The sequence below is a fragment of the Colius striatus genome, chromosome 5 (assembly GCF_028858725.1).
Source record: "Colius striatus isolate bColStr4 chromosome 5, bColStr4.1.hap1, whole genome shotgun sequence".
Classification (NCBI taxonomy): Eukaryota; Metazoa; Chordata; class Aves; order Coliiformes; family Coliidae; genus Colius; species Colius striatus.
In genome coordinates, this window is record NC_084763.1 from 37,294,659 (window position 1) to 37,321,086 (window position 26,428).

The window sequence follows — 26,428 nt, forward strand, 5'->3', positions numbered from 1 at the left end:
AGAAGCAAGCTCTGTAAAGAAAATGCCTGACCTTTTAAAGAATTCATATGTACACACAGAATACATTTAACGTCGTAGGGAGTAGGATGATATATACAAAGTTAAGAGCAGCTGGATCCTTCAGAAAGGGAAAAAAAAATTGATATTACAAGATAACAACAAATTCTTTCTCATAATATTGTTTTGTTAGCAAGATTCAACTCGAAAAATTGTTGAAAATTTGGAAATTATGCATCATCTAAAGATCCCAATAGGTTTACAAGCTTCTTTCAGCCTGGGAAATCAAAATCTAAACATGGACCTCCAAGTACCATCTTTAAGATTTTTCTGTATCAACTGCGGGGAAGGGGAAAGGGACCAAAATTGCCTTTAAGTTAGACAAAATTGTTTTGATCACTTATATAGAAATATAGGTATATATGTGTGTTTGTTAATAGTATCATTAACTTTTCGTACTGGTACTAGAGTTTTCTCGTGTTGAGATCTTTTTTATTTCTATCCAAAGAGGTCTTAGCAATTGTGATACCCAAGGATACTGAGATAGGACTGCTTGTGTTTAGAGTCTTCCAGTTCATTGACCAAGACTCTTCTCATACATATATATGAATATACTTTCATACTATCTATAAACACATGGATTATGATTAACTCCTAATTTTTTTGCTCCTTGCAGGTATTCCTTGCCCAATCATCATTGCCTGGGCCATTGGCAAGCTATATTATGAAAATGAACAGTAAGTGATGTTAACATCTGTGTTTATGTGGCTCTCTAAAGGACATAAGAAATGCCTACAGACTGAACTGACAATTTAGGAATTAGACTGGTTGATAGGAAAGAGGAAAGGCGTAATCAACATCCAAATCCAGACCATCTCACATTTCAGAGCACTACTTGAGTTATCTTCTGAAAATACCCTTCCTAAATATCCTTGTCCAAGCCTTGAAGCTCTCATTTGATAGCTTTATACATGATTTAGTCAGGGCAACCTCCTTCAATAGGAGTTTTGCTTTAGTAAGGGCTTGGAAAAAACTAGTGTTGAGCAGTTAAGGATTTAGTCTGCTGGGTGTGGGAATTTGGTTGACAGTCTGCCAAGAATACTCTTAGGGCTGAAATTTTTTCTTTTCTGTTTCTGGATTTTCCAACCGGAAGCAGTTAGTGCATGAAATTGAAAAATATAGGAGAAAAATATAGAGGATAAAGAGGCACCTGTGTTTTGGGAATTTTTCCCTAAAATAAGGGTACTGATTAGATATAGCTCCACTTGTACTGTTGTGTGTCCAACTAGTGTTTGAATCAATGTCTATTGTCTTACTTATAAGAGGGGCACCAGGTTACTCTTGGTAGACTCAGACAATTAATGTCTTGGGATTGTTTTCACCTTTCTGTTCATGTCTCAGTCTGCTTCTTATTAGTCCCTCTGCTAAATTCCTCTTCTAGAACAGTCAGCTTCCTGGAAACTCCTCTTCTAACAGCTTTAGGTTCTCTGAGTGTCAAGCAATATATAATATTTTTCCCAAAATGCCCTTCAAACAACCTCTCTCAAATGTAGTTCTTGCAACTTCTGGGGAGTTGTGTTTCTTGCTTTGGCATATCTTTCGTATTTCATTTTTTTCTTCATATCTCATGTCTTTCAATCTCCATAACAGCAAAAAAAAAAAAAAAGCACCGAAAAATCAGTTATATTCCCTTAAGACTGCCCTCGGGATTCTGCTTTGATGATAACTTGACTGGAGAAGTAACTTATGCTAAGTCTTGCTCTCATCACCAAATTTTGGAAGATTAGTTACAATATTATCAGTTTACACTAACTTTTAGTCAGATCACCAGGGGATAACAGACGTGTTTATAAAATATTGAAAGCTTTCTCATTTATTCGAAACTTAAAAGATGTAGAAATTGAATCAAGCAAACAAGTGTGTGATACTGAATTGTGTTCCTAGATACCTCCTGCATATCTCAATATTTCTGTACAGTCAATTCAGTAAGAGTGTTTTGCAATGGTGAAACGTCTCCTTTTGTTTTAGCAAGCAACATCTTTTGGAGAAAGGCTTTAGGGGTATTATGTGATTCTGAAGAATTATATCTGTACCATAGCTTGCCTTAACTCAGTTTATTTGCCTTGAACTCGTGAGGTCATGTCTTGCTTGCAACCTCTTTGAGGCAACAAGTATTATTTCTTGCAAGCTTGTCAAGGACAAATTTTCACCTATCTCCATGGTCTCCTTGGCTCAGGAATTACCCTTGTTTTCATGTCTCCAGTGGCACTAAGCCTATCTAATGTCAGTAAGGCAAATGCAGGGAAGGTATAATTTTTGCTGTGTGGGGCCTGCTATGTGGTATGCACAAAAGTGAAGAAAACTCTTAGATCCTTGAACCCCAAAATCTACTTGCCAATGGATCTGGAGCTCCAGTGATCCAAACCTTAAGATATGATTATAGCAAAGTTGTCTCTGCTGGGTAGAATCAGGATCCAGATCACATGGCTGTATCTCTAATTCTAAATTAGCTGGGCCTAGAATCCAAATAGCATAGAGTAGTTCACATCTATATTGCTAAACTCCCTCAGCCTCCAAATCAAGGTAGCTGCAGTTTGTAGATCATTGGCAATGTCATGTGGCTTATGCTAGCTCCAGATTTGTTCTTCAGGAATAGTTTCAGAGTTGGATATTGTTTGGCCTGGGCCAAAACTGCACTGAGGAAAATGTAATGGTGTAAATGATTGAGTCCAGATGTGAGCCTGGTTTTTGATTCATTTATTGAGATCACTGATTTATTACTCACAGTTAAGAGAATTAAGTGAACGTCAGCATGAGTCGTGGAGAAATCACAGGTTCAGTCTGTTGCATAACCCAGCAGGGAGAAAAACACTTGTAATTAGTGAAAGTAAAAGTCAAGCCAGGACTCAGTCACACAGAACACATCCAGGCTCTCTGCTAGCTTAAGGTCCTTCTGTTTACCTGAGGTTTCACTTAACTGGAGTCAGTTTCCCTTTGGAGAAGTTGGATCAGGTATTTGCTAGCTGCAAAGGATATCTCTATACTGTATGCTGGATTTTATGATCACCAGCTTGGTTCAGAGCCAATGGAATGAACTCCTTATTCACCCAGTACCTTATTTAGGCAGCATTTCTATGCAACTTGAGGCATATTTGCTGTAAGTAACAGACCTTCCTTGATGGAATTTAAGATAGATAACGTTATATTTTTTCCTTACGGGGAATATTTCTTTCACTCCTCTTTCAGGTCTAGCAGAACACATCTTCTGTATCCTTTTTATAGCAGATTCTCACATCTCTTGGAAATATTTATGTAGACAATAGCAAAAAACACAGTGGGAATGTAAATGGTCCAATGGGAGGGGAAAATGAGGCTCAGATTTGTGTCCAAGCAAAAGGTGGCTTTGTAACAAAAAACTCAATCACTTGCTGACTGGGTATATGATTAAGCAACTCAAGGAATAAAGGAACCATGGTGCCCTTGATTTCACAACCTAAAACAAGTTCATTCCTCTTTATAACTGATTTTCTCATTTATTTTCTTACAGATGCTGGTTTGGAAAAGAGCCAGGGAAATATATTGACTATATATATCAAGGGCCAGTGATTCTTGTTCTTCTGGTAAGCATGTATATGGGTGGGAGGACACTGCCAGCTCCCGCTGAGGGATAATTTGATAGGCATCTGTGACGTTCCACATCTACTTTAATGTAAAATAAGACACAAACAAGGTCAAACATCTTCAGCTGTTCTCTGAAGTTGCCACAGTTGTAGTGATGAGAATTGTAGTAGTCAGGTTTGGGCTGTTTCTTTCCTTGTACCATTCTTTCCTTCTTCTGTAATGCTGTTTGTCTTCTTTTGTACAATGTTTTGAGATGCAGAAATGAAAAGTGTTCAAAAACAGGAGGTGCCTTACAATGTCCACTCATCCACTTGAAGCTCTTGAGAACTAGGGCCATTCTGTCATGCACATTGATTAGAAAGAATGTAGTAATCATGGTAAGGAATCCCATCTCCTTGTACAGTCATCTGCATCTTCTATATCCCCATCATTACTGTGTATTTGTTATCTTTCTTGTTGTTAAGTTTCCTTTTCTGTGCTGCCTACAGCTAAAAGGCTGTTTATCTGTTTACCCAACACCCTGTCTCCTGTGCCAACAAAGAGTAGGCAGAGGAAGATGGAAGCTCATTCATAAACCAGTTTGAACCTTCAACTGAAGTGCAGTGATGCTTTTCTCAGAAACTACTGGGTGTGGATGGAAAAGAACAATGCTATTAGAAGGCACAATGCTGAAAGGCTTTATTCTACTCTTCTGCTCCTTTGCAGTTAGAGCCACCTAGAAAGAAGACAGATGTCCTAACAAAAAATTCACAGGGCAGAGTGGGGTACCCTTTCTTAGAGAACCAAGGCTCAGTATAGCTGGCCCTTATGCCACTCTAGCACCCATGGAGGAGGTGCAAATGCTCCAGACCAGGCAGCCATTGCCAGCTTTTTCAAAGCTAAAAAGCCTTGTGCTCTCACCTTGTCAGTGTTGTGCCTTTCATGTGATTCAGCATGGAAAAAGCTTCTCTGTTGCCTAGGAAGCCAGCAACTATTCTGAATGTTTTCCAACCTAAAGTCAGGAGAGTTAATTTCTGTGTTGTTAAGATGCAGCAAACAGATCATATTGTGCATAACTGAAAAGAGAGAAAAAAACCCCACAGTAAGAGTCTGTTTTTACATTAAAAAATTCCCTATACTCTAAGGAGAGAAGTAATACAGTTGATGTGATACACAATGTAATTGTGTGTCATCAAGGGAGCCATCCCAAAAACAGCCTCGTGGTAAATTGAATCACTGATATAGAGACTAACTCACAAGCAAATCTTATTTAGACAACACAAGGAAGCAAGTTTGCAATATTCAGAGCATTTAGTTTTCATGTCATTACCTTACCTCTCCCCTGCTATAGCCCCCTTAGACAACAAGATCTGTGGGATACTTGGATAGCACTTCTGACAGATACCATAGCTAGCTTAGAGGCATAAAAAGAGCTTTGTTTTCCCCAGAACAGCACTTTCTATTTAAAGACAACAAAGTGGCACAAAAAATAGAGATACAGTTGGAGGCTGCCTCTTTATATACAGGTATATATAGATACAGGTACATATATATACAGATATCTATGCCTCTAATTTAGAGCTGCCTTGAGACCCCTCTAAACTGAGCCAATAACTACACTGCCCTGAGCTGATGTTATGTATTCCAGCTTTTTACATTAGCTTGAGCTCTAATTAAAACACTAATGAGATAACAACAGCAATTGCCCTGTGGGGTAGAAAGCAGCTGGTACAATTTAGAGAAGAGACATAAAAGCAAGTCCTTCCTTCCCTCTCCTTATGGTTACTCCCATCAGAAAGCACTGCTGGGTGAGGGAAAGAGCAGTCTGCAGATGTAATCTGAAAGGCAAATCTGAAAACTGCTGTTACAATACATTTCTGAATGCTCAAATGTGCCCCTCCTCCCACCTTTTTTTTTAAACTGACAGTTGACTCTTGTGTTTATAATTAAAATACCCAACTCCACCACATGGTTAAAACAAACAGAATCACCTTTTCATCTTTACATGAATGAAATCAAATTGTATATGATGACTCAAGCATCACTTAGAGTATTGGAGTTACTAACCCTTTCAGGGGGATGAAGAGTGCTGAAGTTTGATGTTTGCCATGTACTGAGGGTAACACAGTCAAATGTCACCCCTCCAATATGTCAGTATGGCTCTGCCTTACCATAGATGGGGACCACATGCTGCTTTACTTTTCCCTCCAGTGAACAACAGTCACCAAAAATGGAAGATACAAAAATTCCAAAAATTAGCACAACTGTGACTTCTTTAAGTAACAGCTAATGAGTTGGATTTTAACTAATGAAGAATTGGAATGTTCAACTTCATGTTTTATGAAAAAACACACAGGACAATTCTGTGAGAGAACTTTCCCCGTATAATGCTGGGAAGGTAAAGAATGTTACTAGAAGAAATGAATAGTTATTTCCAAAACGGGGCTCATATTAAACACTAAAAGTCTAAAAATTCCATCCAATTACAGTTCCTGCCCATGTGTGAGCACTCAACCTATGGCAGTTGAAATTGGTTTCACCCACTCTACTTAGTTCGGAGCCAAGAGCTGAATGTATAGCTCAGTGGAGATTTGGTTACCTGTTAAAATGCTCTTATTGGTAATTATTCTTCATTCCTGAGGAATAAAACTTTCTTCTAAAGATGATGAGTCTCTTTAGAAGATGGGAGGATTTTGTCTGTCAAAAATTATTACCACTGCTTTCAATTTCTCATTTTCTTGCCTCTATATGTTGAGCACAAGTTACCACAACACCAAGAAACAGGTCATGCAGGTGTTCTAAGCCTCCCTGGGAAATAGAGGTTGGCCCAGAAATAAAGCCCTTTGTTCATGGTGGCAGTCCCCAAGTCCATCTTTAAACCATATTATTCCCTGTTATATCTCAGGGTACAAAAACTTGAAACAATGCAGTAGTGAGATTTGTTTGATTGCTTTCCTACTTGACCTTAGAAGCTTGAACATTGGCTTGGGCAGAAAACAGGAAGAAAATTTCAGAGCCAAAAGAAACTGGGTGTAAGTGTTGATCCTGACTATTGGGCAAGAAGCTTGTATTTTTATAGGCAAAGAAACAAGAGGCAGAAAATGTAGGTAACCATCCTTCTTTGTTTCATTCCTGAATGGATTTTGTCATGAGTGTATCCCAGGAGAAATCTAACCATTCAGTACCTTGGATACTTTGAAATCCAGTTTCTGATAACACTAGAAAATACACTCTGTTAGGCATTTTCTCTTCAAATTAATGAATTGCATTTTAGTTCTGATACCTTTCCTTGAAGTGGCATAACCAAGTTTTAATCATACATCCCTCTCTAAGGAAGGGGCAAAAGGTTTGAAATACATGCCAGGGAACTGAATTTCAGGCTGATTTATTAAGAAAAATACATTTCTTATGTGTAATTTAAAACATAGTCCTTGTCAAAGAATCAGTGAGCCGTGAAAACACAGCAAAAACCTCAGAAAATAGGCAATGGAGGCAATTAACAGAGCTGCTTCTTTGCTCAGTAACTACTGTGGCAAGCTGACTCCAGATGTGAACAGCTCTGCAGTACATCTTAGAGATTGTATAAAATTGTACAAAAATTTTATTTTTTCCAAAAGGCAGATCAAATATTTATGATTGTTTTTTTCTTCAAAGCTAACATTCAGCTTTAATAGGGTGGTTTTGTTGGGTTTTTTCCCCCTTGTGGTTGAGAACTGAACAGTATTCTAACCTTTGCTTTTGGAGTTTCATTGAAAATATTTCACCTCAGTCAATTAACTGCTGGCATAAGTGGGTGTATGAGCTGATAGGAAGACCTGGAGTTCCCTTCTCTCTCCGGCTTCATCAGCTATTTACTTTTGAACCAGGTTTGATTGCTGCTCTAGGTCTCAATTTCCACCACTATAAAGCAAGCTTAACAATACTTATAATCCTTTTCAAAACGTTTTGAGATCCTTGGGTGACAAGTGCTCTAGAACAGATAAGTGTCCTTAAGAAGATGGGCATGTTGTCCTCCTTGCAATTTTGGTCAGGAGATGGCTGACACGTGTACCAAAGTGGTCTGTATAATGTGCTAATCATTAATGATGCAGCATTTTTTTCCATGGCAAAGTGAAAGCTTGCCACAGTGCTCAAGATGCAGCCACACAAATGGGTTTTTATAGCAGTATCCTGCTCTCTTGTTTTATTTTCTTTTTTTTTTTTTTTCTCTCAGTAATTCTAAGCAATTTTTATTTCTTTTCTGAGTATCTCTGAGAACCTAGATGAAGTTTTCAGACAGCTAGCTAATGTAATTCCAACATTTCTTTTGTGGATGGAAATACCCAGAGTTCAAAACTCTTTATGTAAAGTTGGATTGTTTTACTTCCCCATTACCTGTAGATCATTGATTTCACATGCCACATTATTGCCTGATTACTTAAGTCTCTATACAGCTCTTTGCAATCAGCCTTTATTTTTTCTATCCTAAGTATCTTAGTGTAACTAGAAAACTGACAGTCTGCTCTTTATTCCCTCTTATACATCATCGAGATCTGTGAAGAACAGCACAGTTGTTTCAGTAGCCTGTCTCCACTCAGTAAAGACTGTACATATATATATTTCTACCCTCTCATGTTTCTGTGCATCAAGCTCTTGCCTTCAAACCTCTAACAACTTCTAGAGGAGCCTTCAGAGAAACAAATTTGAATTCCTTTTAGAAACCTGAGTTGACTATCCGCTATATCTCACTTGTCACCATACTGACTCTTTCAAAGGACTTCACAAACCACGTAATTCCTTCTCTATACACCTTATTTCTATAAATGCTCTTCTTCACAGTGCTTGCAAAGACTTTGTCCAGTTTAGCTTCAGGTTATGGGGTATAGCAATATCTTATAAATGGCAGCCAGCACCTGATGTTTTGAAAGACCTTTTCATGGAAAAAGTAAATACCTGAGTTTACTTATTTTTTAAAAACCAAGGGTATGGAAAGATATGATGAGGTTTTAAGTATATCACAGAGGACTGTGGAAGTACCTAAGTTCATTAATATTATTCACAAAAAGGAAATTGTCATAAGTGACCATTAATATATTTAAGCAAATTTAACAAGACTTCCAGCAATTCTAGTAGTCTTTGTCAGCTGTTTTCCAATAGAAGTAAAGTAATAGTAGCAATTTATGTAATGTTCCACACTTGTGCAAAGTATGTTTCAATACAACTGCTTACACTAGCTGTAGAAAGTTACTTGATAATTCTTTCCATCCTTTGTTTTATCCTAGTTTATCAATGTAATGATACCGCACATTGTTCACACATTACTTTTTTTTTTCTTGAAATCACGCAATGAATCACACAATGGTAGTGGTTGGAAGGGACTTTTAGAGATCATCCAGTCCAACCTCCCTACAGAAGCAGGTCAACCTAGATGAGATCATACACAAATGAGTACAGGTGGGTCTTGAAGACCTCCAGAGAAGGAGACTCCACACCCTCCCTGGACAGCCTGTGCCAGGGCTCCCTCACCTCAATAGTGAAATAGTTTCCCTTGTCCTGTTGCTAGATTCAACAGAAAAAAGTGATGCCCCAACCTCCTGACATCCACCATTTAGATAATTGTAAATATTAATGAGATTCCCCCCTCAGTCTTCTCTTCTCCAGCCCAAGTTCCTGTGGTCTTTCCTCATAAGGAAGATGTTCCAGTCCCCTGATCACCTTGGTGGCCCTGTGCTGGACTCTCTCCAGAAGTTCTCTGTCCCTCTTGAGCTGGAGAGCCCAGAACTGGACACAGCCTTCTCTGCTTCCTTGCTCACCAGGGCAGAGTAGAGGGGGAGAAGAACCTCCCTCGACCTGCTGGCCACACTCTTCTTGATGCATCCCAGAATGTCACTGGCCTTCTTGGCCACAAGCCCACATTACTGGCTCATATTTAGTTTATTATCAATCAGAACTTCCAGGTCTCGCTCTGCAGAGCTGCTCTCCCCCAGCCTGTACTGGTGCATGGGTTTGTTCCTCCCCAGATGCAGTACTCTGCACTTGTCCTTGTTGAACTTCATGAGGTTCCTCTCTGCCCAACTCTCAAGCCGGTCAAGATCCTGCTGAATGGCAGCACAGCCTTCTGGGGAATCAGCCAGTCCTCCCAGTTTGGTGTCATTAGCGTGAGGATACACTCTGTCCCCTCATCCAGGTCATTGATGAAGATGTTGAACAAGACTGGCCCCAGAACCCATCCCTGTGGATGTGTTTCTTAGTTTCTGCTGACTCTCCTCACACTTATGTTTCTGTTTCTGCATTGTTCTGTTCAGAGACTGAGAATTATTATTATTATTATTATTGATCTATCTTGTCATTCTTTTTTCTTCTTCCTATCTGACTGGTTTATGTTTTTTCTCAACCACCAATTGCTGATTAATTTAGTTTTCCTATTGATTTTTTTACATGCCTTTTTCTCTACATATTCCCAGTTCTTCCGCTGCTTCCAAGGTTGTAGTTCATGACCTGCAAACCGTTGACATCTCTGTTTTTCTTACAAGACATTTATTGTAATTTTCAATGTTTTGCAAGCATGCTGTCATAGCTACAAATAGGATATACAGTCTCTCTAGAATATATCTCCAATTCTGCCATCATTGCTATTAGTGTCTTCCTGTTGTTTATGTTTTTGTAGCTGTGGAGTCAATAGTGTCAAACAAGGTGTCCAACACCAATTACACTCCTACAATGTCTCTTTCTTTCTGTAATTTCTGTTTGTGACATGTTCCACAGCCACTAAGAAACCCATGTGACCAGCAGCAGTTGCCCAAAAAACTTTCTCCAAAATTCATCCTGCCAAGTCTTACTCAGAACATTTTCCAGAAAAATCACATTTCATCAACAACTTGCTGGATGGTTCCTCTTTGGAGAAAAACTCTCTCTTGAGTCTTCTCTTGTGGTTCTTACTGTGGACATGTGGCAACTTGGACCTGCCCATCCTAGGGAACTGCCAGGTGACTATTCACAGCAGCATGCCCACATTTTAGGCTGTTTTGGTCATCTTTGTCATTTTCAATGTGCTGATGTGCTGAGTTGGTTACAGGACTATCTCTTCCTCCAAGCAAGAAGTCTCTGTGTGCTGTTGTTATTTTTGCAAGGGTATGTGTTTACTGGTGTTGCAACATTCAGCTTGTCAGGTGAAGTAGTTGGAGAGAAGCTCTGTTGAGTCACATGTGATTAGAGATCCCATGGTAGTTGACTTGACTGGGGAGTGACCTGCAATGTATTATTTTCAACAGAGCATTTTTAATACAAGATGTTTCAGGAGAGACAGAAGGACCAGCACTGTACTAAGGGGATCACAGATAGGGTTATAAGATTGGAAAAGACACTGTGTACATGCTCATGCATGATGCAGGGCTCTAGTGAGGAAATGGTGTGAACCCAGGTAGGAAGACTGGAGTTATGTCTGGACTTGGATTTAGTTGACAATGTCGACAAAAGAAAGGGTCTGTGTGTTGATGTGTAACAGAGACATTTAGGTAAGGAAGATGTCTGCTCATTTACCACTGTCTCCTTTCCCCACTAAAACATTACTTCATCCTATACAGTCTTCAGGATGTGTATGGTCCTGCTCTGCTTGCCCAAAGAGTTGATCTTTCACTGCTGCTTTAGGATGTCTCTTCCACAGTCTCTGGGACTGTATTCATACACCTAAAGATTCCTCTCTCTTCCTAACCACATCTCATCATCTCTGATCCAACACTTTTTTCCAACACTTTAATGTATGCCAAAAGGAGTCATAGAATCATAGAACTGGTTAGCTTGGAAAAGATCTTTGACCTTTGGAAATGGAACCTTTGTTATAAAAGTCTCTGTCTGAGAAACACGTCAGGACAGCACAATAGAACAATTAAAATGAGGCATTAATAAACTGGTAGGCTATTCATTTAGGGTCAGGATGACACTATATAATGCTCCAGCTAAAATGATTGCTCTGATGCCAATTTGGGTTACTTAATCCTGGGGCTGATTTTACCACATTGCAGAAAAATTGCATAAAAATGCAAAGTAATAATATTTATATTTCCTGGGAGCAAAGAGGAGCAAACATTCTAGGAAGCACAAAAGTATGAATTTTCTATGACGCATTTAAGTAGGAAGCCCAGAGGAAATTAGCTAGTTGCCCATTAAACTCTCAAACGAGAAGGAGAAGAGTTTAATGACTTCCTATTTAAACTCCTAAGCTTAAGGAAAACTGCCTTCCCAGTCAGCATTCCCTCTTTTGTGCATCTTTGGAATATTTTGGCTGTTTCATCTCACTAAGGGAGATAAAATTCCTCTCAAGTGGAGTTTGGTTTTTTTGCTAGAAAATTTTTATGCCTGAAATCTTCCTCCAAATAGTTTATTTTGGTGCAAAAGAAAAGAGCTTCTGGCTTTGTATGTTTGGATTATAATTGATTGTATCAAAGTAGGTGGCCCAAATGCTTTTTGGATCACTGGCTTGTAACCTTATTTTGGGGCTCTGAATTTTCATCTCAATTTAGAAGTGAAGACACTAAACTTCCAAAGCCCTAGCAAGATGCAAAAACTACTTCATTTCTATCTGTAGTTGGAGAGTTTTTCCAGCAGTAAAGAGATTCTTAGCACATCATAAATAAAAGTGAATAAGAAATAACCTGTCTTCAAGACTTCAGCTTTGGATTCATTTTGTCTGTCAATAAATATCAAGAGAAAAATCCTTATCTCTGTTTTCCATTATGAAGCAGAAAATATGTAGAAACAGGAATGAATAAAAATATCCACTAAAATTAGAGATTAATAAAAAGGATGCAGTGCCTGTCATCATTACTTCTCTTAAATGTCCATTCACCAGTCTCCATTTATGGAACTGGTGTGTGAGTTTTGATAGAAATGGCCATTTCTGAGAGAAATTAATTTGTTGACACAGAGGTCCAATAATAACGAGAAAGTCCTTGACAAAATAATTGTATATTTTTCTAGATACAGGACTAAGGCTCTTTTCTAGGAAAACTCACTATGCAATAATAAGATCTTTCTTCTTTTGAAATGCTTCTCTATACATATGGGTGTGTGTATGTGTGTGTATATATATATATATATAAGCACCACAGGCTTTGTTTTCTTTGCTTGCAGAACTGATCCCATCTGGTAGTGGCTAGAACTGTATGGGTTCTTTCCAGCTGAGAAAATAGCTCCATTTTCATTTCAAAGACTCCAGCTTTTGCAGGCTGTGCGCAGCAGCCTGTTTGCTGTTTGATTTCTAGATTGTGTCTTTGGTCCTGAAGAAAAACTCAAGCTGTCACCGCTGTGGTATCAGGCCTAGTATAAACAAATGGTCAATAAAAAAACTGCCTCAATATGCAGTGGAAAATGATCTTTAGATTAGACCTCTGCTCTCTTCTCCTCATGAACTGCTGAAGTGTAGTAGTCAATGACACTGGAAGTTGTAAAAATGATACCAAGAGGAAACTGAGTTCATGGATTAGACCCATTCAGAGAGGAAAAGCTCACTGAGGCACAAAGATGAGTCTCTAATGCCTGTCTCAGAAAGTCCTCAGAGTTGCCTCTTGCTGAAAGCTAAGACTGTTCTCAGGTAGTGTCATTATTTGTCCTCACAGTCTCTTCGTAGACATCAGGATATGCATGGTGACATTTGTCCTTCAGTGACTGCCCAGGTATTTTCAATTAATTTATTAATTGTTAGTAAAGTGTTGTTGTGTGAATAAATGTCAGATCTAGGTCTTGGACCAGTTTAAAATTGGGACCCTCCCTAAGAATCCAGAGGAGTTTGGATCCAGGATTGTTATTTACAGAGCAGCCATTTATGAGGATAAGAACAGGAAATAAAATTCACAGTTTTGAGTTTGTTTCCGCAGCTAGGTAAGGTGGAATTTGAACTCAATGCTTCTGGAGCCTTGGATGAGCAGTGGGACAGAATTTTTATAAATGACAGTTTACACAGTTTGTAGCACTAAAGCACCAAATAGGGTAAGGCAGCCAACCATTAGCCAAAGGAGCCTGCTGTTCTTTCGTGCTTTTCCAAAAGCCAGTGTGACTTGGTGTTCACAGCTATTCCATTGGGAAACATTAAGACTACCAATATAGGGTTTCTTCAATGTAACTCTAGAGGAGAGGTCTTTTTGCCTAAACTTAGGTGCATGGTACCTTTCTGAATGCTCTATCAATGCCAGTAGTAATTTGAGCTCAGTCAGGAAACACCATAGCACCAAAAATGGCTCTGTGTTTGGGCAACTAAATGGAACCCTCCAATACAGCCCTACAATATATGCCCTCCCAACAGGTCTGTCTATGCAAGTCACATAAAGAGGCACTTCAAAGTGAGGAGAGTCGTCTCATGTGGAAGTGAACATCTCAAAGAAACAGGAGAAACTATCATGTAAAAGTAGCTACTTTGCTCCATCATTTATTAAAGGATAGATACCTACCTCAGAATTGTCTAAAGACTACTTAGTTTTAATGCAGGCATGAGGCCTAAAACATCCTCTCCAGTGTTTGTAAGATTGAACAGCAAAGGATAACTTCAGGAGAAAGAAGGAAAACCTGATAACAATGTTTGCAAGAAGTACATGACTAAAAATATTAATGAAAGAGGCAGGATGACAGTCACTCTGAAATGCAGGCTTCTGATTACTGAGTACATCCTAAAGTGGATTTTAGCATCTGTCTTCAGACCCACATGTTTGAACATTGTCCAAATGACTAGGGATATGCAGCACATTCAATGCAAGAATTAGAAATAGGTCTCAGGGTGAGTGGCTGATGCCTCTGTCCTGGCCTGTTTTTGTCTCCTAGAAAGTATTATAGAAATAATGTTCCTAGCAGGGCTTTCCTCTGACACCTGAGAAGACTGCTAAAAGTTAGCACCAATGTATCTGCCTTCCTGTTAATGCCATAGACAGTTGTGGTATCTCACCAGACATGTGTTGCTGGTTCCACTGCCATCCTTAGACCTTAGTTATGCAAAGGCATCTAAAATGCTACTGTGCTTGGGTAGCCGAGTTGTCTTCCTGAATGTAGCCTTTATAATGTAGCTCAACTCTTGGTGGTACCCAGCACACAGTGAGCTTTAGGTCTGCGGAAAGGCTCTTCATAGGGTCTGCACAGGCCAGAGTGATGGCCTGAGGCTAATTGTATGAGGTTTGCTGAGGCCAAGTGCTGTGTCCTGCACTTGGGCCACAACAGTCCCAGGCAGTGCTACAGACTTGGAGCAGAGGGGCTGGAAAGCTGTCTAGAGGGAAATGACCTGGGAATGGTGGACAACACCAACTGAGCCAGAAGTATGCCCAGCCAGCCAAGAAGGCCAATGGCATCCTGGCCTGTATCAGAAATAGTGTGACCAGCAGGACTAGGGCAGTGATTGTTCTCCTGTGCTGGCTCCTGGTGAGACTGTACCTCAAGTACTGTGTTCAGTGTTGGACCCTTCACTCCCAGAGGGACGCTGAGGGGCTGGAGCATCTCCAGAGCCAGGCATCAGAGCTGGGGAAGGGTCTGGAGCACAAGTCTGATGAGGAGCAGCTGAGGGAGCTGAGGGTGCTTAGCCTGGAGGAGGATGATCACTCTACAAGATCCGGATAGGAAGTTGGAGTGAGGTGGGGGTTTGATCTCCTCTCTCAAATAACAAGTGGTACAACAAGAGGAAATGGCCTCAGGTTGCACCAGGGGAGGTTTAGGTTGGAAATTAGGAAGAACTTCACTGAGAGGGTTGTCAGACACTGTCCCAGGCTGCCTAGGGAGGTGATGGATTCCCTGTCCCTTTAAAAGCTGTGTAGCTGACAGGCTGAGGGGCATGAGTTAGTGGTGGGCTTGGCAGTGAGTAAGGTGAGTGGTTGGACTCAATGATCTTAAAGGTGTTTTCCAATGAAATGATTCTCTTATTCTATGAAATGAGGCAGTCAGTATTACTGTTGCCAACCAGATGAGCAAGCCAGCTGTCATTAGGAATCAGTGCAAACATACATGAAATTCTAGGTGAGAAGTATGAATACATCCTTTCTGTACACCATCATTGTTTTCTTTCTGCAGCCCTTGGACAGAGGGAGATTAGGAGAAAGATTGGGAGAATGAAAACTTTGTTTATATAGAATAAGCATATTTCTAGTGAAGTATCGCCCATACTTTTCAGATAGCAATTCTCTTTCTGGACTGAGGAATCACACTTCTGCAATTTCATTTCAGAGAAGATCAAAATCCCTAATTTTTCTGAAGCAGCCTGTGCCAATTTGAATTTCCTGTTCCTTGCTGTCACATCTAAGTAGGACTTATGAAACTTCGAATGCTTTCCCCAGTCCAGTTCATCATGTTAATCCCATGTGATTAGTCCTACTTGTATTTGGAACTTGCCCTTGCCTAAGAGTCTATGATTTCATCTGTCCCCATCCATTACGACTGCAGATATGGCAAGTTTTGCATTCATGCCTTTTTGCATCCTTGATAGAAGTAACCCAAACCTGTCTCTCAGATGAAAAGCCTCAACATTTGGTAGTAGAATTTCAGAGGCAGAAATTTTCTTTCTGTGGGTAAAAGACATGTCTATCCATCTGTCTCTCAGCAGAGACTGCCTGAAGATTTCTCTTTCTGTTATTGACGAGTGGTGCAGTTGCCATTATGAGATTCAAGTCAAACCAGTGATATGAATCTCATTTTATCTCTGAAAAAGTGAGAACCAGTTGACTTTAAGTTCTTAAATATGAGAAAGGCAATACTCAAAGAATTGCAAGAATAAATGTACAAACTGCACTGGTTTATTTTTTCTTATACTCCCTTAGGTCCTGCTCTGCTGAGAAAATATTTAAGAAAATGTCATGTTAACTCCTAGAGCAGCATTTTTGTATCTCACCTAATAAGTGTTTAATATATATGATTCCCAGTGCTGCCAGTCTCCCAATGTCTATTCTGGTGCTTATTGCGCCATTTGTAATAAACAATTTTACAGTAACCACAGGGAAGGATATGATGGATGACAAGATTCTGTAATCACAGAAATACTCCACATTGCAGAGAGAAATAAAAAAAAGCAGCATATTTTGTGAACACCTTATTGGTAGCTCTGGTACAGCATTCATGAATAGTTGGAAGTCAATCATACAATTGTTCCATTCATAGACTGCAAAATACCAGGAGCCCTGGGACTCTGGAAATGTGTGAGAGAGAAATATCTTCTCACAAGCTTAGGTTGTGACCTCAGCAGCCCTGAGATAAAGGTTCTGTAGTTCTGACAGTATATATATCATCAACAATTTTGAGATAGGTCAATATCGTGTAAGCTACCCTACTTTACAAGTTGAAAGCAGCTCAAAACTTGCTCCTAGGTGCCAAATCCTTCTACTGATCACAGCCTACAAATTAGAATCTTCTTTCAGGTTTGGGGCTTTTTTTTTTTTCCTGTTTACATTGAAAGGAAACTTTTGTAAGAGACTTTCTAGCAGGTGCTACAACAGCAGCATTAATCAGAGCAAATCTCAATTCTCAGTGGTGAGGTTGTATCAGAATCAATAATTCCCTAGCTCAGCAGCTTAAAAAGGGAAGAAAATGCAAAATGCAAAAAAAAAAAAAAAAACAGGCATTTTTCAGGTGTGATTCATCTGCTTTATTTTAAATGTCTCTTGTGGAGTGCAGTGTCTGTCCCTCATCAAATACAAAGGGATTCTGGTGTAACCAGCTCACGTTCTGATCTGTTAGAGTCTGGGTAGCCCCATCTAACCATGGCAGCCTGCGTGGAATGGGAGGAGGGTTTAAAACACCCACCATCTCAACACAGCACAGTGCTGTCAAATACTCTGTACAGGAAGCCTTGGACAAGCTCAGCCAGAGACAAGTGAAAACAGCCAAAAAAATCCCACCTTTTGTTCATTGTGACACTCAGCAAAGGAAAGCATTGATAGTTGTTGGATGTTTGCTGTGTAATCTGGTATTTCTAGGTGTGTTTCAGTCAATGGTAAAACCAAGAGGTTGTTTTCAATCAGACTGGAACTGCAAAATGTGCCTTTTAAGGTGTATCACATCCTTTAAGCCGTTATTTGACTCACTGGTCTTATTTTTTCCTCTCTCTTGTTTTGCAGATAAATTTTGTATTTCTGTTTAACATAGTTAGGATTTTAATGACAAAGCTGAGAGCTTCAACCACTTCAGAAACAATACAGTACAGGTGAGTCAGCTGGTGCTTCTTGCTGTTTCCAGTTTTAACAAAGAACTGCCTTGTCTACCTTGTCCTTGTCCCATCTTTGTCTTTCCGTATGTCACTGTTGTTCTCAAGGGTGTCTTTCTTGCCCTTGGGCTCATACGGGTAAGTACACTGTATTTATTTTTACAGGCTATCCATAAAAGCATGCCTGCATTTTTTTCTGCCCATTCCATTTCAATGTCCAAACAATGCAAACAGGCCAGGCTTAATGCACTGCCACAGCCACCAGCCTCTTTACCTCTTTACATGCCCCAACAAACACGTAACACCTCCCCTTTCCAGTGACATCCAAAGGATTTCATTTCAAGTGATGATAGGAGCTTTATCTATTTCTATATGTACACAAGCATATAGAATAACAGAACTGTTTTGGTTGGAAAAGATCTTTAAGATCATAAAGTCCAACCACTCATCTCACACTGCCAAGCCCACCACTGAACCACATCCCTTTCACTGCTAACTAGGCCATTCATTCAACCAACCTAGAGAATCAGTGAAAAACTGTTCAGTCCCTGCTAGGTTGCTTCCCTGCCCCAGCCTCAAGCTTTGTAGGTGCAGAACAATACAGTAGCCAGATTTCCCAATAAATCATGTACATATGCATATTAGGATCCTATTTGATGCAAATATCCTGTTGGAGCCAGAAGTAAGAGAACACAGTTTGGACCAAAACATTCATATATTTGTAATCAATAGCATTATCATTACTGATGATTACAGGTATTTACAGTAGATTTTAATGTTCTTTTTGAAGTGTAGGGTGTAGGAATGAGAGGGTGATTGTGCCCCTTCCCTTCAGCTGGTAGCAGCATTAGTGTAACCGCTCAGTGGGTTGCATTGTGGAACTAATCCTTAACTAATTGTTACCTTTATATGGGGCAGCATTTCAGATGGGTCATCTTCCTGAGCTGGCTGATGGGGCAACTTCACAGAAAGGAGAAGACAGACATGTTTAGCCCAGGGCAGCAGAATGAAGGTGGCCTGGCCCCTTCTGGCAGCGGCATGCGTGGACTTATATCAGCCTAAACAATAAAAAAGCAAGTTCTTTGAGATCAGGAGATGCTGAGAACTCCTCCAACCATCTGCAGTATGTTGCAAGATGTTTGGAGCTTTTACTCACAGGTTTTGTGGAGTAAGGTGGTCAAAATCCTCTAAGTCATTTCTAGATAAAAGCTCCATGTATCAAGCTGAGGCTTGAACCCTGATGTCCTCAAATCCACCTGTTCTTGACTTTGGAGGCAATTTTGCAGCAATAATGAGGTTTTGTTTTGCTTCATTCCCTCCTCTTCGTCTTGTCTAGGGTATGGGAACAAATATTAAGCTAATGCAGTGGTCTGACTTTCTTGTTCAGACCTTTTTCTGTGCATCTTCTGAGAAATGTAGGGAAAAAATACCCCTTTTTCATGCTCAAACCTCATGCCATAAAACTGAAATGAGAACACACTGTTTCAAATCTCAGTACATTTTTCTCCCTGACAGTTTGCAGGAAGCATTAGAGATACTAGTTTCTGAGACACTTTAAAGTAATTGCATTTGTCCTTGAAGAGATGACAGTGATTTTACCCCCATTATGAGCTCTATGAGGGAGTTTTCTTTTTCACAACCTAAATAGAAATCCTTATATTTCCAGGAAGGCCTGGGGCAAGCCTTGCTGCCCTAAAGCTGAGTAGTCCAAACATTTCTTAAGTGACTATTAGATGATGTCTTTGTTAAGACTTTCACTTTGTCCTGACACTGGCAATGTGTTTGTGCTCCCCTGCCTGCCTACCTGCCTGTCCTTATTTCCCTGTTAGTGGCATTATACAGAGATTTGTACAAGCTTAATTTTTACACAATGCAACTAACATCCCAAGATGCTATTACAGTGCCAATAGTAAAGATTAGCCCCTAATAATTCTGTTAATAATCACTTATGCTTCATTGTGTACCATCTGCTTGTTTATTATTTATAAGACAGCCCAAAGCAATTGTGTTGCTTGTGCAAGTGTTGCAGAAAGAGAGCAAGAGTTTATACTCCAGACAGAGTCAAAAGATGGGAGTAGAGGAGTTCTTGTGGACATAGCATTCATGCCCTGGTCAGCAGCTAAGTTGTGCACTTATCACCCTGAGGAGTAAGAAATCTCTCACTAGAGCTGCAGAGAATCTCAAGGCTTCAGCCTAATGCAAGCCTCACTGATAGGATAGAAACTGTCTGGAGGAAGGAGAGAGGGAGAAAGTGATATAAAAAAAGGTTTCCATTTGTCCCCTGGAATACAAGGTGTGGGGACAAACAGCAGGATTCAAAGAAAAGCACTTTTCCAGAACATGTTTCTCCGAGTGCACGTCAGAAAGTGATAACTAACAAACTCACCTGTGGTTTCACAACCCTAAGTGGAGTGTCTCACTCTTTCCATGCTCCTCTGGTAAATTCTATCCAGCCTTTTAGAAATGAGTTCCCATGGTCTACCCCTTAAATATCCTCTCTCAGCCCTGTAAACTTGTGTTCTTCATCACCTGAGGACTCTTGGAGCCTCCATCTTGGGTTACACAATAAGCTGGTACACAATAAGCCTCAGGACTCTTCCTGCACAGGCAGGATGGGAAATGCCTAAAACTTGGATGTCCTCCTGGGAAAAAGCTCAAATTATTTAGCCATTATGCAAATATAGGCTTCCACTGTTATCCTTAGCAAATGTTCTAGCAGCATGTCTTGAGAGATGGAGGTACCCAGAGGGAGGACTTATGTTCTCTAACTTCATTCACTTGTGTTAGACACTGGATAGAAGTTGACATATGAATTTCTTTCTTAAAATGCTTCTTTCCTCCAATGACTCCAGTACATATTGGACAGCCCTGAGCAGACGTGTCTTAGGCCATCCTTTGTTTTGTTTTCACCCTGTTTGATGTATGCAAATGCTGAACTTTCTTGACTTCCCTAAGTTCCCTCTCTAGCTGATGGAGGTACTTCCCTCTTAATTGCACTATTACCCCTTTCCCCACTAAATGAGTGATTTGTTTGGATTGAGTCAGTCTACAATGATTTGGGTAACACAGTTGTTCTTTCTTGCATTCACTTGTGTTTTCTGTTTCCCACCCACAGGAAGGCAGTCAAGGCAACCTTAGTTCTTCTGCCTCTGCTAGGCATCACCTATATGCTTTTCTTTGTCAACCCTGGTGAAGATGACATTTCCCAGATCGTCTTCATCTATTTCAATTCCTTCCTGCAGTCTTTTCAGGTAAGAGAGCAAGTTTACAGCTGGTATCAGCTACTACTGAAAAGATCCTCCATGCTTTGCAGCCATGAAACTTATGGCAATGAAGTCCTCGATAGAAATAGTAGATGAAAATAGCTCAGCTTTATTCATTCTTATGTGATAGATATATAAGCATGTCACGTGGAGCAGAGATCTCTTCTCAGATATGTACTGGAGGGACACATCTCAACATCTAAAGTCAATGGAGAGAGAGAGATGATGTTTCATTCCATCCTAAACTGCCTGAGAGAGGATGTTGAATCACCCTCCCAAGGTACCTCTCTCTTAACAGAGCACACAGTGAGCTGAGGTGAAGACTCAGACTCATAGATATTGCTAAAGCAAAGGGAAGCTTCTACCTGTTGGGTTCGCTTGATTAAGACATTAGCTATATTGCCCAACTTCTCACTCCAGCTCTTCTGCAGTGGTGTGTATACTCAGACATCAGACTGCACCAACTGAGAACTCATTCTTCCAGGATGTAAAAGGCAATGGGACACAATTGCCTCAGCTTTCTGGATATTTCACAGAACCAAAAGTGACTGAAGACTTTGAATGGTGGATGGAACTGTGACATTAGTATTGCACCTCTGATATGTGCAGGAACAAGCACTCTGATACCTAGGATATCAATAGAAACATACAGCACATGCACTGTCTGGATTGCAAAAGTTTTGAGCTTTGGGTTGCTGTTTTTACTGATTATATGTTTAGCTTTGAAACACAGAGCATCCCACTAGAAATTGCAATGAAAAGCATCCCTTTTAATCTGTGAACAAGGGAAGCCTCTAGCCTCTACCAGTAAACCAATCCACATTTTTCATTCCCTAAACTCAGTTGTATTTTTTATCTGCTGATGCTCAATGTCTAAAAAAAGTGCTACACTGCCTATTTGGTTGTTGGTGTTATAAAGACACATGTAAGAAAGAAAGCACAGGGAATCTCTCCTTTATGGTGACAGTAATTGCAGTCTATTGTCAAAAGCAAAATGCTCACAGGTTGAGAGATGAAAGTGCCATCATGTTGTCATCTGAGCTTCCATTATAGTCATTACAATCTTTGCAGTCACTACAGGGGTCTAGTCACTGCTGTCAATAGATTGCACAGAACAATTCAGCTCTGATGAGTGTAAGCAACCTGTTGACACACTTTCCTGCACAAGACCGTCTAAGGCCATTTGACACAAACAACCCTCACCCTCCTGCCCCAGAAGTGTTTGAGACATCCACATAGAGCTGGCAGGCATGACATAGCACCTATGAGAGGTCTGGGCCATACTGGGGAGGCAGATGGAAGCTGTAGATATGCTATAGCACAGCTGAAGTGTCAATCCCCTCCATCAGTGGTAGAGCTGCCTAGATTCTAGCACTCACGTCTCACCTGTGAGCCACAAAAGACTTCATTTCTCGTGAAGTTGTAAGGTAAAAATTTCATCTGTCTAGACGTGATTGATCTCAACAAGATTATTTTTTTGCTCAGAATGGTCCCAGAATAAAGCTCAGTCCCTGATTCTGCGTGTTAAATACTTACCTACTAATTGACTGCTTTCAATTCTTTCCAGGGTTTCTTCGTGTCAGTATTTTATTGCTTCTTGAATGGTGAGGTAAGTAGTGTCCTCTGCTGTCAGTGTCATTAACTCATAGGAGTTGGAACTTAATTGAATGTCTGATTGTCGAGACATAAGATACTTTTACACGTGGTCATAATCCCATCAGTCTGTTGCTCTTACAGAAGTTTCTGTTAATGTGCATGTGAATTTCCCAGCCCTCTTTGTAGGTGTGCCTCGTTTAAAAAGCTTTACCAAATTCAGGTTATTACCTGGGAGGTTGGGACAGAAGAAAATGAAGCCTTTTCAGGTTATAAACTTATGGACCTCTTTGAAGTTTGTCATTAGTTACAAATATGATTTCTGAGAATATGTGAGCATTACTTCTGAGCTGGGCTCTTGTTAAGAATATACAGCAGGTGGCCCATTTTTACAATGAAATTCCCATACTGAGTTGAGTGAGTTAGGATTTGCGTGATCAATGCCTGTTGTATTCAAAAAAGAGGATTTGGCACAGGGTTTGTGGTGTTCCTCAAAATTAATTTTGGGTACTGCTGCTCAAGCAAGAAATGTTTCACTAATATGCCTTATCATTTGAGTTACACCTCAAAGTGTGCCAGATTTATGTCTCTTCCCCTACTTACCCCGCAAATTTCTTATTTACCTGCACTTTAATATGCCATCTTTGTCCAGTTAAAATTTGTCTCTCTGCAGAAATTAATTCCTGCTGCATTGTTATATACATTGTTTATACTGCTTCTTAACTTCATTGTGGGCTACACAAAAGAATGAACATGTCTTTTCACCCAGCTGCTCTACAACATTTTATATACTTTAGCTAATAAACCATCAGTAATTGGGTTTTTGCTTTTCTTCATTTCCTCTCTTTCTCATTAATTCTGAGGTGATGTTAACAAGAAGCAACACTACTTTCTCAGGTTAGCCACATGCCCCTTTCATATATTGGCAGCAGAATGTTCTCAGTTCTCTTTCCAGCTTTCCTTCAATAAGTTCTGATCACTCTGTTTGCCTCTTAATAAATAGGGAAGTGAAATCTTCCCCAAAAAAAGTGCAGGTACCTTAACTGTGGGACTACAGTTACATCAAAACCTCACCATGTACCTGAGTTGTTCATGATCATGCTTTGATTTTGTGAGCTGCTGTGCTGCACAGTCTGCTAAGGTTAAAGGCACCAGAAGTCTGTCACGTCCCTTCAGTACTGCTTGTTCTATGCATCAGGTTTACACTGTTGATGCAGAAGGAGAACCTTCCTTGCAGTCAGCAGGCTTTTTTTCTGTCTTTTTTTTCTTCTTTTTTTTTTCAGTGGTGTCATAGTGAACACCAGTGAAGGAACCCAGGCCACATAATTTTGTAAGACTTTGTATAAGACTTCTATTTTGTGCACTTGGGCTATGACCAGTTGGCTCTTCGTAGCAGGCTTTGACTCTTTTCACTGTTCTGGAATTCTTTCAGCTGTCTTGTAGTGGGAAAAATACCCCCTTTGCTACAGCAGTCTGAAGTTCTCTTTCCAAGGCCATGAGCCAACTTCTCATCCCCTGTAACTTTTTAATGAGTTCAGCCATAATCAAGCTTGTAGAAAGGCAGGATGATTCACTTCATGTACTTCTGTGTCTTGACACCAATCTACAAGCAGATCTGGAATGATTTACATAAGTAGTTTTCCCAGCTGTATCACACTACTATTACAGTTGGAATGGACATTCATGTGGGAGTCAGTCCAAGGTTAAGATACCCAACTTGGCTGATGGATGTGATCTTGATTCATTTCTGTAAACAAAGTACTGCTTGACAGGCTATGAGGTATCTGAGGCATCCACATGGGTCTGACAGATATAATAGAGGATCTGTAGAAGAGTCACATCTTCAGATTGGGAAGTGGGAAGCCAAGTGGGACTTCTCAAATGACTATGTGACTAATTTGAGCCAGTCGATAAAGTCATTTTCTCATCAGCTTAGCCTACAATAGACACCTACACCTGCTCACCTCAACAACTCTAGTCTTCACTGACAGTACCTCCAGCTCTCCACTGACTATAATGCATGCCTAGACACTCTGCTCACATGTAAACACCTACAAATAGCTGAGTTTGGGAGTGAAATCTCTGTAGCCAAATGTTTGCATCTAATGTACAACTTACACTTGACTAGCCAAACCATGGCAACTCTAACCACTTTATTGAGTCATTAATCGTTTATTCGCGGCTGTGTGGCCGATTGAGGTAATCCAGGGGTTCCTGGAGCACGGAGAGTGGAGGAAAAGCAAGGAGAGCCGCCAGGACCAGGCAGCTCTCAGGAGGGGGACGGTCTTGCCGGGAGGTGGAGCCGCAGCAATTGCAGGGGATTTAATCATCCCCCAGGGAGCGTGAGTGACCAGGAGCACAGTGAACAGGGCTGGCAAACAGGGAGTGACGCAGCACCCAGGTGTGGCGCAGCAGTTTGTGCAGACAGGGCAAGCAGGGAGAATGGGCAGGGAACAACCCCATGGTCCACAAACAGAAACAGAAGTCAAAGAAGTGCCCCAGCTTCGACCTAGCAAAATGGTGAGCACTTGCCTGAGGACTAAAGCCAAGGCTCAGGTGGACAAAACCCAGGCGAAGGTCAATGTGTCCACCCAGACTGAGCCAGTTAGTAAAGATGCTTCAGTCCAGGTGGAGTGCAGGGAGTGTTTAGGATGCTTAGGGACCTATGCTTCTGAGGCAACAAGGTGTCATAGGTGCCCTCAAGTTCAGGAACTGAAGCAACTGGTGAAATTGCTGCAGGAAACTGTGAGTAAGCTCTGTAGTGTTAGAGGGGAGAAAGATGGAGACTTCCACAATCAGATGCAAGTCTCCAGTGAATCTAACAAGCCATGGACCCTGGTTACAAAAAGAAGAAAGACAAAGGCTTGTCTACAAAGCCCTCCTTCCAGACTGCCCACTACAATCAAGTATGAGGCACTGGCAATGAGGGACTTCAACGAGCAAGTTCCAAAACGGGAAAATCCATCAAACAACCCACCAAGCAACCCATCAGCTGCTCCACCTGCAGTAGGTAATGGACACTGTAGGCGACGAGTGCTTGTTGTGGGTGACTCGCTGCTAAGGGGCACTGAGAGACCCATCTGTGGAGCAGGTAGGGAGTTGAGCGGTGTGCTGCCTGCCTGGGGCCAAGATCAGGGATGTGGCCCATCGTAAGTCAATGGATCCTGATGGGATATATCCTAGAGTGCTGAGAGAGCTGGCTGATGTGATTGCTAAGCCTCTCTCCATCATTTTTGAACAATCGTGGAGGACAGGTGAGGTGCCTGAGGGCTGGAGAAAGGCCAACGGCACTCCAGTCTTCAAAAAGGGCAGGAAAGATGACCTAGGAAACTACAGGCCAGTCAATCTCACCTCCACCCCTGGAAAGGTTTAGTGATAACAACTCATCCTGAATGTTATCACTAAACATATGAAGGAAAAGATGGTTATCGGGGGAGTCAACATGGCTTCACCAAGGGGAAATCCTGTTTGACCAACCTGATATCCTTCTATGAGTGCATAACCAGCTGGCTAGATGAGGGGAGAGCAGTGGATGTCATCTACTTTGACTTCAGCAAGGCTTTTGACACTGTCTCCCACAACATCCTCATCACAAAGCTCAGGCAGTGTGGCTTGGATGAGTGGACAGTGAGGTGGATCGAGAGCTGTCTGAATGACAGAGCCCAGAGGGTGGTGACCAATGTCACAGAATTGAGTTGGAGGCCTGTGGCCCGTGGAGTTCCTCAGGGATCAGCTCTGGGGACAGTCTTGTTCAACATCTTCATCAATGACCTGGATGAGGGGACAGAGTGTACCCTCAGCAAGTTTGGCTGATGACACCAAACTGGGAGGACTG

The 26,428-nt window shown here is 40.8% G+C and overlaps 1 protein-coding gene across 3 annotated transcripts in view; it reads left to right on the plus strand.

The window, feature by feature from the left end:
* The window catches only part of CRHR2 (corticotropin releasing hormone receptor 2), a 163,070-nt gene that overhangs the window by 124,628 nt on the left and 12,014 nt on the right, over nt 1-26,428 (plus strand). For all 3 annotated transcript variants that reach the window (XM_061996499.1, XM_061996501.1, XM_061996500.1), the window contains 5 exons: nt 674-734; nt 3,545-3,617; nt 17,652-17,737; nt 20,853-20,988; nt 22,568-22,609. In XM_061996499.1, coding sequence (XP_061852483.1) covers nt 674-734; nt 3,545-3,617; nt 17,652-17,737; nt 20,853-20,988; nt 22,568-22,609 — 398 coding nt within the window. The remainder of the gene's footprint in view (nt 1-673; nt 735-3,544; nt 3,618-17,651; nt 17,738-20,852; nt 20,989-22,567; nt 22,610-26,428) is intronic.